At 38.5% G+C, this 14,504-nt stretch overlaps 1 protein-coding gene across 3 annotated transcripts in view; it reads right to left on the reverse strand.

Moving 5' to 3' along the window:
- The window catches only part of PRKG1 (protein kinase cGMP-dependent 1), a 1,331,556-nt gene that overhangs the window by 444,527 nt on the left and 872,525 nt on the right, over positions 1-14,504 (reverse strand). For all 3 annotated transcript variants that reach the window (XM_054690463.1, XM_054690462.1, XM_054690464.1), the window contains one exon: positions 9,129-9,234. In XM_054690463.1, coding sequence (XP_054546438.1) covers positions 9,129-9,234 — 106 coding nt within the window. The remainder of the gene's footprint in view (positions 1-9,128; positions 9,235-14,504) is intronic.

Consider the following 14,504-nt stretch of genomic DNA (forward strand, 5'->3'; position numbering starts at 1 on the left):
AGGTCTTGAGTGTGCTTGGATATGAGATGTGTAGATGTGGTAATCAGTATATAATTATGCAAATATCAGAGATTATATTCTTTATTTTAAAAAAAGAATCAATAGAGATATCATGTAAAAGCTAGATAAAGTTAAATTAATATCTGCTTTCATATTTATCTGCTCCTCCTGTCATCTTAATGGGCATGGCTTTGCTACTACACAACAGACTGAACAAGCTGACTTGAAAACAGGGTGAGAAAATGCCACTTTATTTTTCACATTATTTCTCATCAAATTTAAATTGTTAGTTTTATCAAGTTTAATTCTTATGCAGTTTTCACACTATTCGAGAAAAGCTTTATTAAACTCCACGCCTAAGAGGTCTACCACTCCATGCCTTAGTAGGCCTATCACTTCTTTAAAAATTAAAAGTATAGGGCCTCCCCTGGTGGCCCAGCAGTTGAGCGCTGGGCTGCGAAGCTGCCCACAGCCTCTGCAGTGCGGGTTCATTCCCCAGCTGCTGGTGAGGGTCCCACATCGCGTGACAGACTTCTCCTGCCGCACCCGCTGCTCCCCTCAGCAGTGTATTTCATCAGTCTGCCTATTCTGGTCCCCTGCTTTGGCTGTGGTGAATAATCCTCTCACCCTCCCACGCTTCTGACTGTACCCAGTGCTTGTGAAAATAAATTAAAAATCTTAAAAAAAAATTAAAATTAAAAGTATAAAAATCCCCCAAACTATTTTCATACACTTTTTTTTTTTTTTTTGCCATCTCTCCTATCTAACAATGGCAGGTGTGACCAAAAGTACCGGATAGCTAAAATGTAAAGCAATTAAGGGTAACTTTCAGAAAGTTGATATAGTTATAGACTACAGGCAGAAGTCATAGAATCACCCCAGATGTAATTATTGTCTTAGTGAAGGCCATTCTATAACAAAATGATAGCATGAGTTTCAATTACAAGGTTACACTTTGCTTTTAGAAATATCACCTTTCTGGGCCTCCCCAGTGGCGCAACGGTTGAGCGCTGGGTTGAGAAGCTGCCCGCAGCCTCTGCAGCGCCAGTTCGATCCCCGGCTGCTCCCCGGCCACCAAAGGCGGGTCCCACATGGCGTGCAGACCTCTTCTGCTGCCCGCTGCTCCCCTCAGCAGTGTACTTCGGTCCTTCTGCCTGCGCTGCTCCCTGCTCTGGCTCTGGTGAATTCTCTCGCCCTCCCGCGCTTCTGACTGTACCCAGTGCTTGTATGTATGTATGTATAAATCAATCAATCAATAAATAAATAAATAAACAATCTTTTAAAAATAATTAAAAAAAGAAATATCACCTTTCTTATATGCATGTGAAAAGAGCATATTTAATTACTTGTTAGATATATATACAAGTATCATTGCTTTAGAGAACAAGAAGGAAGAACAAACTAAACTTGGGATTTATTTCCAAGTTTTAGGAAATATTTGTATCAAGAAAATATATCAGGCTTTTTAATAAGGAAATTCTCACCCAAGGTGGAATGTTTCATCATCTTGCTTCCTTATATGTGGAAGCTGCTCAGACACTCAAAGGGGGTTTTATTATAAACCACTTTGCAGTGATTCCTGGAGAAGATCTATACCTAAAGAGGACCAACCCATATAACGGGTCATTTTAAAGTTGAAAAATACCTCCATTGTATGGACAGTCAGCTGGTAACCAAATACCTTTACCAAAGACCTTTAAAGCCCCCGAACCTTAAAATTGTACTTACTAAAAATAATATGTGAAACTTGGAGGCCAGTACTATTAATGCCTATTTCAACACGGGAAAGGAAAATCAGAAAACGATCATTGTCTTAAGAACTACCAGATTCCAACTAATCTTTGACAAAGGAGCAAAGACTATGCATTGGAGCAAAGAAAGTTTGTTCAATAAATGGTGCTGGGAAAACTGGGTCGCTACATGCAAAAGAATGAAGCTTGACCACTACCTCACACCATACACAAAAATCAACTCAAAATGGATTAAAGAACTAGACATAAGACCTGAAACCATAAAATACATAGAAGGAAATATAGGCGAAACACTACGTGATATTCACATCAAAGACATCTTTACAGACACATCACCCAAAGCAGTGATAGTGAAGGCAAAGATAAACAAAGACTACATCAAATTAAAGAGCTTCTGCACAGCAAAAGAGACAATAACAAAAACAAAGAGAAACCCCACTGACTGGGAGAACATTTTTGCACACAACACTAATGATAAAGGACTGATCACAAAAATCTGCAAAGAGCTGATGAGACTCAACAACAACAAAGAAAATAATCCAGTCAAAAAATGGGCAGAAGAGCTAAAAAGAAACTTCTCTGAAAAGGAAATGCAAATGGCCAACAGACATATGAAAAAATGTTCAACATCACTTTTAATCAGGGAAATGCAAATCAAAACTACCATGAGATACCATCTTACACCAGTGAGAATGGCACATATTAAAAAAACGAGCAACAACAAATGTTGGCGAGGATGTGGAGAAAAAGGAACTCTCCTGCACTGTTGGTGGGAGTGCAAACTGGTCCAACCACTATGGAGAGCTGTGTGGAGATTTCTGGACCTACTAAACATAGAGCTTCCATATGATCCAGCAATTCCACTCTTAGGTATTTACCCAAAGGACACAGAAACATCAATTCCAAAGAGCACCTGCACCCTTATGTTTATAGCAGCACTGTTTACAATAGCTAAGCTTTGGAAACAACCCAAATGCCCAAAAATAGATGACTGGATCAAGAAGATGTGATACATACACACCATGGAATACATACTCAGCATTCAAAAAAGATAAACACATGCAATTTGCAGCAACATGGATGGCGCTGGAGGGGATCATGCTCAGCGAGATAAGCCAGAAAGAAAAAGAAAAATACTGGATGGTCTCACTCATAGCAGGAATCTAGAAAACTTAAATAAGGGACCAGGAAAATGAATAACTATAAGAAAGTGAAAATCAAAATCAACAAAAAACTATGAACCAGAGACACTCTATGGGGGGTGGGGGGAGGGGAGGGATTGGGGTCAAAATAAGGGGGTTGCAATTGTATGGGGAATATAAAAATAAAATTTATTAAAAACAAAAACAAAAACAAAAAGAAGAAGAACTACCAGATTCTAGGGCCTCCCCTGGTGGCGCAGTGCTTGAGCGCTGGATTGCAAAACTGCCTGCAGCCTCTGCAGCACCGGTTCAATCCCCGACCACCGGGCGAGGGTCCTACATGGTGCGAAGACCTCTCCTGCCACACCCGCTGCTCCCCTCAGCAGTGTATTTCGTCGGTCTGCCTGTTCTGTTCCCCACTCTGGCTCTGGTGAATTCTCTCACCCTCCCGTGCTTCTGACTGTATCCAGTGCTTGCATAATTAATTAATTAATTATTTTAAAAAAGAAATGCCAGATTCTGTTTTCTGCCACACAATACACCACACTAGGAAATACATCCATTCAAAGAGAAAAGAGTTTCTTTGGAATGATCTCCAAATGGGAGGAAGCATGGAGTATATATGGAGGATTATCATGTGAAAGAAACAGAGATGGTATTAAAGAATAAGAAAGCAGAAGATGGAGCCTGAGATGGATGTGGGGAGATTCACAGTAACCAGATCAGGGAGGTCTTTGAAAACAATGATAAAGACTTAGGCTTTACACCTTAAGATGACAAGAAGTTATGGAATGATTTTAAGCAGAAAGATGACATAAGCATATCTGCTTTATGCAGAGATTCCCCAGTAGACAAAGAAAGTTTTCTGAGAATCAACAAGATTGATGGAATAGCTCAAGTTCCAAACAGTCCCTGCTGTGTCTCTGATTTGTCGGCAAGGCAATCAAAATGAATAGAGGTTCATTATAATCATCATTGTCGTCATCATCATCATCATAGTCTGGGACCAAAAGAAAACCCAGTTCCTGCAAGCACAGCCCAGTGGTCACACAGCTGCATTCTAATGCATCCCTTGTTATAAAGTGCCAAAAACCCAACAACAGCACAGAGAAAATACTTTGAGGAAAAAAAGCAACACAAATTAACTCTGGCAGTTATTTGTCCCATTTGAAGATTCTATCTTAAAAACAGAAACATTTATCAGTATCCAAAAAAAGCACAAAATGCTGTTAACTGGCAAAATTGCTATTGGACCTTTAGCAATCATGACTTTCTTAGTAGCACTGCCCCTTGAATTTTTTTTTCCCTATGCTCACATAGCAACAACTGTGTTTACACGAGGAAATGTGAAATCCAGTCACAAAAGAGAAACAACTAAATATGATTAAAGAGCCAGAGTCACAATTGGATGTGGCGTTTAATAGCAAAGAGAGGCCAATCCACATGACGGGTAGTTCAAAATGGATAAACATGGTAGAATAAAAACTAAAAAAAACTTTGACAAAAAAAGAAAGAAAGATCCATGTATTTATATGCCTGGTGCGTCCCCTTTTCACACAGCCAAACTTATACGTATATTTAGAAAAAATGAAGAGGAAGAGGAGGTAATAGTAACACAGGACCTTTCCTCTATTAGCCTGTCATTGTCCTTGGAATTTCACAATTAGGATGACTTTTTATTTTTTTAATAAAGTGCCTTATAATATTTTAAAAAGTGGCAATATCTTAAAATACATAGTTTATGAAATGCTTTTATAAATTTATGTTATATAAAATCCACCTTGCCATGTCATAATAGATGGGTTTTTAAATGGCAGTTGGGTTTATTCTATTTTAAAGACCTTAGTTTTATGGATAAAGAGGCAACTCTGAAGAGTTGGCATGAACTAATTAATGTCAGTCATGGTGAAGAATTCCCAATTTTAGGCAGCTTTTGCCCAAGTGTTATGGCTACCTGATTCTAATGACACAGGGTCTTTTTTTCTATGTTACCTCATTTCTCTCATAAATAGAAAGTCAAGATCCTCCTTTTCAGGAATGTAAGGATTAAAAAAAAATTGATTTGAACCTATGGTCCATTCTGAACAGTCTTTTACAAGTATCAAGATTGTCTCTTGACATCATCCTCAAGGGATAGAGTAGGACGACTTTCTAATATGTAACAGTGACCTCTATAGTGAAGAATTCTGATGATCATTTGCTGAAGATTTAATTTTTTAACACCCCTTTCACTCCTATGTAAAACATGATGAAAGTGTTATTTAGCAAGCACATTAGAGTAAAACACATACAGCCTTCCCAATTTATATAAAGAACATTAACATATTAAGTCCACATTTTTATAATGTTAAGGTGAGTCTTTCTAAACATGAAGTCATAAAGAAAAATGTTGAGAGGATTCACCAGAGACAGAGCAGGAAACAGAACAGGCAGACTGACGAAATACACTGCTGAGGGGAGCAGCGGGCGAGACAGGAGAGGTCTGCTGCGCCATGTGGGATTCTCACTGGCCAGCTGGGATGGAACTGGCACTGCAGAGGCTGCGGACAGCTTCACAGCATGGCGCTCAACCACCTGCGCCACAAGGGGAGGCCCAACTATATAAAACTTTAAAAGCTCTATGTGAAAGAGTGGCAAACAAAATACTCCAAAGTCAACAACAAACACAGAAATAAAAATGATTCTGAAGTTACGGTAGAAAAAATTAATTTTGATCATTATTCCCTTTGGGGATATAAAGCCAGCTCTTAATAGCCTTGTAAAATAAATAGTAGCAAGTACAGGTAACCTGGAACCAGAAGAAAGAATGAATATCAATCATTCTTTCAGTTACATGAGCGTGCAGCCAGGAAACAGCACAGGGCCCAAGCTTAGAAGATCCCTCTGTCTGGTTTAATACAATGGCACTGACATCGTGAAACACATAACATTTTCTGAAAAAGGAAACCTGAAGTTTCATTTTGCACTGCCCCCCCGCAAATTATATATATATATATTTAAAATTTATTTATTTATGCATACAAGAACTGGGGTACAGGCCAGAGGTGCGAGGGGTGAGAGACAGAGTGAGGAGAGAACAGGCAGATTGACTGAAATACACTGCTGAAGGGAGCAGCGGGCGAGTCAGGAGAGGTATTCTGTGCCATGTGTGTAGCTCCTTGGCCGGGGATCGAACTTGTACTGCAGTGGCTGTGGACAGCTTCATAGGTTGTGTCTTACCCCCTTGAGCCACCAGGGAGACCCTGCAAATTATATATTAATCCTGTACTCACTGTCCTACTAACTGCCTATCTATAAAGCAGTGAGTTACATACCCAAGAATACCAAGACACTTAAGACGTATCTATAGTCCTAAAAAGTTTATAGTTTAGAAGTAAAGTCTAGTGGTTAAATTATAACAAAACAAAATAGAAAATGAGATCCATGGTGGAGCTATAGCTTCCGAGGAGGTAGAGGTTACTTAAAGGTGGAATGAGGCCAGTACCTATGGAAGAGGCAACTTTTAGTTGGATCTGAAAAGAGAGTGATTGGAGGGCCTCCCCGGTGGCGCAGCGGTTGAGTGCTGGGTTGCGAAGCTGCCCGCGGCCTCTAAGTGCCGGTTCAATCCCCGGCTGCTCCCCGGCCACCCACCGGAGGAGGGTCCCGCATGGCGCGCAGACCTCTCCTGCCGCCCGCTGCTCCCCTCAGCAGTGTACTTCGGTCCTTCTGCCTGCTCTGCTCACCACTCTGGCTCTGCTGAATTCTCTCACCCTCCCGCGCTTCTGACTGTACCCTGTGCTTGTATAAATAAATAAAAAAATCTTAAAAAAAAAAAAAAAAGAGAGAGAGAGTGATTGGATACTGACAACGGGAAAAGGGCAAAAGCAACAGTATGCTGTCTGTAAAGCACAGAGGCAGCCTTGGCATAATTGTTCGGTTGGCCTGGGGCAAGAAGAAACCAGACTGAAAAAAACAGGCTGGGTTGACTATGGGCTGACCGTGAGTACCTGCTAATGAGGCAGTACATAATTCAGTGTGTACTGTGCACCACTGAAGGCTTAGCGAGAGAGAAAATACCAGTGAGTCACAGTTGCCATGTAAGAAGATTAAAGCTGGCTGCAGGCACTGGTGGTCATCTTGTCATCTCTCCAGACTCCCAGCCCAGTACTACATTCACAAATGACATGCACTTGATGTTTTATGGGCTGACCATCAGAGACGGCCAGTGTCTCCCTCTTTCTCATTCAACCAGTTAAATTTCACCTGCTCTGAGCTGACCACCAAGAAATGATCACACACTCTAGAGAACCAATATTTACTGTTTAGGTTTTCGATTGTCAGAGAGCTAATACAAATTTAGGCAGCTCTGAGAATGATAAAAAAATAAAAGAATACCCAGGGTCAATTACAAAGAACAAAATAACAAAAATAGTAATACTTCCATTTCCTGACACAGTGATGCTAGAGAAGTTATTGTTTTAAGAGTTCCATTTATTTGTGAAAAAAAATTATGATGTTGAAATTAACATCCTAAGTATCCAACATGTAGTTACATGAAACAAATAATGGGCTGTCTCTTACAGGTAAGTATTCATGAAGTACCAGCTGGGATCTTTCTTTATTGCTGTATCGTAAGAAATCAATAATTTGCATTGTAAGTAAATGTTTAAAAATGAGTATTCTTTCTTTGTCTCTATCTTTATACTCACACACCTCTCTCAACGTATATAAAAACATATCAATCTATATCTATCCACAAAACACACAACACATACACATATCTACAGGTCACCTGAGTTTGAGTTCCTTGCAAAATATACTAAACTTCAGACACAAATCTTCATCTCCATTTCTCCTAAATGTTTCATCTAATCACATTAAGAAAAAAACCCAGGAACCTCCCGGATGGTGCTGCGGGTTGAGCGCCGTGCTATGAAGCTGTCCACAGCCTCTGCAGCGCGAGTTCGAATCCCGGCCGGCCACACGACGCAGCAGACCTCTCCTGTCTTGCCTAATGCTCCCCTCAGCAGTGTCTTTGGTCTGTCTGCCTGTTCTGCTGCCTGCTCTGTCTCTGGTGAATTCTCTCACCCTCCCGTGCTTCTGATTATACCCCAATTCTTGTATAAATAAATAAATCTTTAAAATAAAAAAAAACAACACCTACTGATAAAGTAATACTTTAAGATATTATTACTTGAAATCAAAGTAGAATTTTATTGTCCCTTTATCAGGAATATGAAGAAAATAACTTAGGTGGCATTTACACAATCAAAGAAATATATTAATTACAAGAAATACCCAAGAAGAAATATTAAATTGCAACTTAAGAAAATTCAGTAGATAACTATTAAGATACATAACTGAAACACAATGTGAATTTCATTTGGGCTCCATTTCTAACATTTCTTCAGCCAAACCAAAAATATACAGTGAGTATAATAACCTAACTTTCAAAAATGCTATCTTAATTGGTGGTATACTCCCCTTTATCTCAGAGAGTCTGTGCATTAACAGTATTTAATGATGGGTCTGTTTGCAAAAGAAAAATGGTACAAAATAACCACTTTTTGAAAAAAGTCATTAGAATTGTCAATAGTCTTTTTAATAATAAATATATAATCTTCTTAAAAATAAGCTTAGAGACAAAAAATAGATGTATTTCAAGGATTATCAATGTATTACTAAGAAATGAAAAACTGATTTACCAATTCCTATACTATATTGGGTTATTACAACAATATTTAATATCAAGAAAAGAAAAGCTTTTGATATTTCAGAATTACAACATCAAATGAATTTAACTTGGGAAATAAAACTCAGGATTAAAGGATAAGAAGCTGCTTCTTGGAACTTTTCCATCTTAGTCATCTGACCTTTAATATGGAACCTCATACAAGAGATGATTCAGTCTTACAGTGTGGGTTGCTTTAAAAGAGGTATCATAAATACATTAACCGATAAATGGTCAAAGATGGATTCAATATCCTTTCTTCTTCAAGCAAATTCTCATTTGTTCCTACCAATTACAATCCTCTAGAAAAGAATGTTGAATCAAAATCGGAAGTTCTGACCTAAGCACCCATCATGAAAATTGGCACCAGAAACATAAAGCAGTCAGTCCGAAGTCTTGCACTTAGATAAATCAGTAAGCTATTAAGACTGAGATAAAGGTAACATCTCTTCCCTGTGCTGCATTTCAGTAAAAAGGGTTGAAAAGACAATAACACTTTCAGAAGTAATAAGGAATGTCTCCTACCTTTTTAAAAATTCCATATACTCGGTATGCTTGATGAGACCTGTCCTCATCATTATTGTTTGAAAACATTGTCGATCAATGGCCCAGAGTTTCACATTTACAAGAGCTGGAGAAAAGGAGAACAAAACAAGCAGGGAAAATTTAATTAGAGAATTTTAACTGTGGACTTTATCCTGCAAAAGAGATGAGTTATTGGTGAAAGGTGTGAAAATGATTAACCTTCATTTAAAGCGAATATCAAGTAATCTTGGTATTAACAGTATTCTTAGAGGCAAAATTTTCCAAACTAATATTATTCTCTAATAAGAAGTTTGCTGTTGTTCTTATGTCCTTAAGGGATAAGAATGCCTAAGTACACACTGAAAGCATTAACTAATTTCAAGACTATATACAAAGGAAATGACAAGTAGAAAAAGAGAAATTCACAGTAATAACACTCCCTGGTAATTACCAGAATGGTGTTAGTGATTCTTATGTTCATATTTTAATTCTAAAAAGTCAAGGTGAAAATTCAATTCTCAGGTTTGGAGGCAAATTTAATAGAATATAAATAATAATTATACAATGACTCCTACACAAAGCTCATTTTACTAATTGTAACCTGTGCCCAAGCTTACCACATGAAGTTATATTAGATGTTTGTTGTATTTTAATTTTTGCCCTTACATACAAGTGTCTTTGACAATGAATAAAGTATTAAAACTGAATATTACATAATTTCACCATTTGATCTAGTAAGACTAAGAGAACTTTCAGAAAGAGACAGATGTCATAGTATAACAGAACAATATATCAGTATTAACAGGTTTTAAATAAGTATATACACTAAAAACCTTGATAATTAAAGCTGTGTGAAGGTTATTTTTATGCATATTTTTATGCATATTTTCAAATTTTCATAATATAAAATATTTTAAATTAGCACATGAGCTAAAAAACAAAACTACATATCATAACCTTGGTATTTAGTGCCTAACAGGGGTGTGTGAGGGTTTGAACAAGAACACCAAGTGGGACCAAGATACAGTTTAACATGCAAACCATAGAAAGGTGGAGGAATAGAATTCTCTCTTCTTCACCAGATGAAGCCAAGACAATGCATTGTAGGGCCTCCCTGGTGGTGCAAGGGGTTAAGCACAACACTGTGAAGCTATCTGCACCCTCTATAGCATGAGTTCAATCCCCTGCTGGCCAGGGAACTACCCACATGGCGCAACAGACTTCTCCTGACTCATCTGCTGCTCCCCTCAGCAGTGCATTTCAGTCAATGTGGCTGTTCTGTTCCCCACTCTGTCTGTCTCTGATGAATCCTCTCACCCCCTAAACCTCTGGCCTACACTCCAGTTTTCATATGCATATATAAATCTTAAAAAAAAAAAAAAAGACAATGCATTGTAGCAAGATCTTAGTGAGAAAGGAGACAAAATGTTAATTAGGACATCTGTGCTTTGAGAGGAAGGGCACAGAGGACTGGGTGGGATGGGGGGAAACAAAGAATATTGTGTTCTAGAGTAAACCCCCATCTTTGAATTTTCCTTGCAAAATAACTTGACATTAAGAAACTAGAAAAGGGCCTCCCGGGTTGTGCAGAGGGTTGACCGCAGTTCTGTGAAGCTGTCCGCAGTATGGGTTCAATTCCCAGCCGGCCAGGGAGATACCCACATGCCTCGCCTGCTGCTACCCTTAGCAATGTCTTCGATCCATCTGCCTGTTCTGCTCCCCACTCTGTCTCTGGTGAATTCTCTCACCCTCCCATGTCTCTGGCCTGTACCCCAGTTCTTGTATAAATAAAAAATAAATCTTAAAAAAAGAAACTAGAAAATGAATTTTCCCTTAGCCAATATCTTATTGAAGAATAAAAGGTGCTCAGTTAAGTAGAAAAAAATAAAAAGCAGCAATGACTGGTGTGTACATGGCTCTGTTCCACATAACCTTTGAAAAGGATACTTCATCAAAAATAAAGCTCATCTCTCAAGTATTCTCCAGCCACATTCTAGTCCCTCTCCTAAACCCAGGCTCTGTTCCAGAACACCTGTTTATCTGAGACAAACCATGAGACTGGATGAAACATTCATAATGGGCTATGAAAATCAGGAAGATTTAGAAGTGGTAGAATCAGAAGTAAACTTTAAAAATCAACGGTGTTTAGCTCAAAGAGATGGCAAAGGGTAATTAAGTGGTGGAAAAGCACATAAACCAGAACACAGCTGAGAATGAGCTTGTGCTGTGGGAGTAAAGCTCAGGAAGAAAACAGAAATGATGAGGTCTCTGTAGGGTAGCAACATAATTTGAGGGAAAACTGATGCACAGTCCAGGAAATTGCATATAAGGCGTAAGTAGCAAAGATTAATCTGATGAACAGAAAACTATTAGAGATCTTTAAAAACACACATATACACAAAATAATAAACCATAATTTTAAAGGCTACACAGTGGGTATATCAAAATAACTGTAAATGCTTACAGAAAGAATATCAAAATTTTCTGCAATTACCATCATTATTTTTTTTAAGATTTATTTATTTATTTATACAAGAACCGAGGTACAGGCCAGATGCGCAGGAGGGTGAGAGGATTCACCAGAGACAGAGCGGGGAACAGAACAGGCAGACTGAAGAAATACACTGCTGAGGGGAGCAGCGGGCGAGACAGGAGAGGTCTGCTGCGCCATGTGGGACCCTCGCTGGCCAGCCGGGATCAAACCGGCGCTGCAGAGGCTGCGGACAGCTTCACAGTGCGGCACTCAACCTCCTGCGCCGCCACGGGTGGCCCGAAACTGTAAATCTTAAATGAGCACCATAATATCTGAATATTTTGGACATTTGTGCATAAAACTCTGTGATAAATGGATTGGGAATTCCTTGAAGGACTTGGGAAGTTGGACTCCGTGTATTAGCTGTCAGCCTCTCTGTAAACTACCAAACTGGATCTTTGCGTGTGCCCAATTAGGCACATCACGAGAACTGTGTTTACATCATGGAGTTTTACTTGAGATGTCTATCAAAGCAGTCAGTGGGATAGGCACCCCAAAACACCTAGCTCTGGTAATGGTGGAGCGCTGGGATTTTATAGGGGGTGAGAGAATGTAAGGGAAGTTGGGGCCTCACATTTCCGGGGTTCGGGGCAGTCGAGGTGTTTGTCTTCCCAACGGGGTGTTTTTGTCAGCAATCAGCAAATGTTTGCTGGATTCAGAGACACCCCAGTTAAGTAGAATATACACCTATACACCACTGGTGCCAAAAACAATGTATGTAATAACTTTAGGACAGAGTAGTTATATGAGGAAGCTTTGGGAGGAAAATTGTTCTATACTATGTCATGTGCACAGTTTCAAACCAGGAGCAATGACCACCAAGCAGAGCTACAAGTAAATCAGGAGTTAAGTAAGGAGGGTCTCAGTAAACATGGTAGCAATGGGAAGAAGAGCAATGGCATGGCAGGTGAATGTGTAGTGGGGGTGTAGGTGTGTGTGTGGGGGGGGTAACCAAGTCATTGCAAAATTTAAGTCTGAGTCCACTCTTTAAGGCCAGGTTCTGTACTTGGTCCCTCTTGATAACTAACTTCTTTGTCCTCTGAACTATTAAATTTCTTTCTCTGTGTCACTCACTGGCACTTGTCATATATCACCAATATTATTAATTATCTCTGATCCATCACTATCATGTTTCTTCAAATAAGTTTGCACCTTCTCTCAGAGAAAAGTCCCTGAGAGTTTAAATTTTCATTTGATAAACAATGGGAATACTTGTTTTATGAAATTTATGTACAGGAAATATACCTGCAAAAACAAAATGTAATCTAGGTAGACTCTAATGTTACTTTAAAATATCTAAACTGAATTTAACGTATCATAAACCATATACTGAAAAAAAAATCTATAAAATAAGTTTACAGAATGCAATACTTTTGATTTCTGTTTACTTGGGGCTACTGAAAAGTCTGTAAGTGAAAGTTGCCTAGGATATTCTGCATGATAATGAATCTAGCTTGATGAGTTTGCAAATGTGTCCATAACCTTGGGCAAGATACCAAAACCATTTTTATATTCAGCTAATATATGTATTAGTATAGTCAGCATTTTACAGGTGAGCAAGCATGACTAATAATCATGCTGCCTGGTTATCAAAAACATGGTATATTAGAGCTGTGATTAACAACTTGCTTCTTGAACAGCCTGTTGGAGGGAAATAGGCTGCTTCCATAACCTGAAAAGACTATTAAAAAAAAAAAAACTCCATTTACCTTTGATCTGAAATGGTGTATTTATCTCTGTAGGAAATAATAAACACTTACCAAATAAAATTCCTGTGATTTTCACATGATTACTGTTGTTGAACATTAAGTCTGAAGAACGTAAAGCAAGAGTGTGTTGGGAATGGATTTTCCTTTACGTTCAAGTACATATCTTAAAATTCTCTGCTGAAGTGTACTTCGGTCCTTCTGCCTGCTCTGCTCCCTGCTCTGGCTCTGGTGAATTCTCTCACCCTCCCGCGCTTCTGACTGTGCCCAGTGCATGTATAAACAAAACAAGCAAATAAATAAATAAATAAATAAACATGCCTCTATAAAAAATAAAAATAAAAAAAAAAAAAAAAAAAAAAAAAAAATTCTCTGCTGAAACATTTATCATGTTTTTAGGTTAAAGGAACATTTAACTGAGATCTCTAACTGCATGAAAAAACCACAAAATTGTATTAGCTAGAGACCACAAATGGGGGTTTAGCTTAAATTCTCTTACTGTGGAATTCTTCTGCTAACTCAAAGTTTGGAATGAAGAAATCAATGTGGGTGCAAAGAACTTAAAGTCTCAGATATTTATTTTACATCATATTTATTCTACATCAACACAGTCAACAGTGGTGCTATATATGAGATAGAAAAAAACTGCAATTCTTGTACTCAGAGGCTGGCAAATTCTCATCCATGCAAAAAATCCATGTACTCAGAGGCTGGCAAATTCTCATCCATGCAAAAAACGACCCCTGGTTAGATTTTAGATAGCCCACTAGCTGAGAATAGGCCTTGTATTTTTTAATGGTTGAAAATTTAAAATATGAGCAATATGAAACAAATTTTAGTGTCCATAAATATCTGACTGGAACACAACCTATTTGTTTACACAGTGAGTGTCTCCAGCTGAAATGAGTAGTATTGCCAGAGACCTATGGATTGCAGAACTGAAAACACTTACTAAAACTTATCTAGAACTTTGCAGGAAACACTGCCCAACTTCTGGGCAGTATAAGAGAAAGTATAAGAGAAAAACACAGTAAGAGTAAGCATTTACAGGGGTTACATATCTAGGCCTGTGAGTACACAGAAAACACATCTCCAACTCCCTGAAGAGAGGAGTCCAGAAGATTTGATACAGGTTTT

This window comes from Talpa occidentalis, unplaced genomic scaffold (genome assembly GCF_014898055.3).
Source record: "Talpa occidentalis isolate TD23 unplaced genomic scaffold, MPIMG_talOcc4v2.1 talOcc4.8, whole genome shotgun sequence".
Classification (NCBI taxonomy): domain Eukaryota; kingdom Metazoa; phylum Chordata; class Mammalia; order Eulipotyphla; family Talpidae; genus Talpa; species Talpa occidentalis.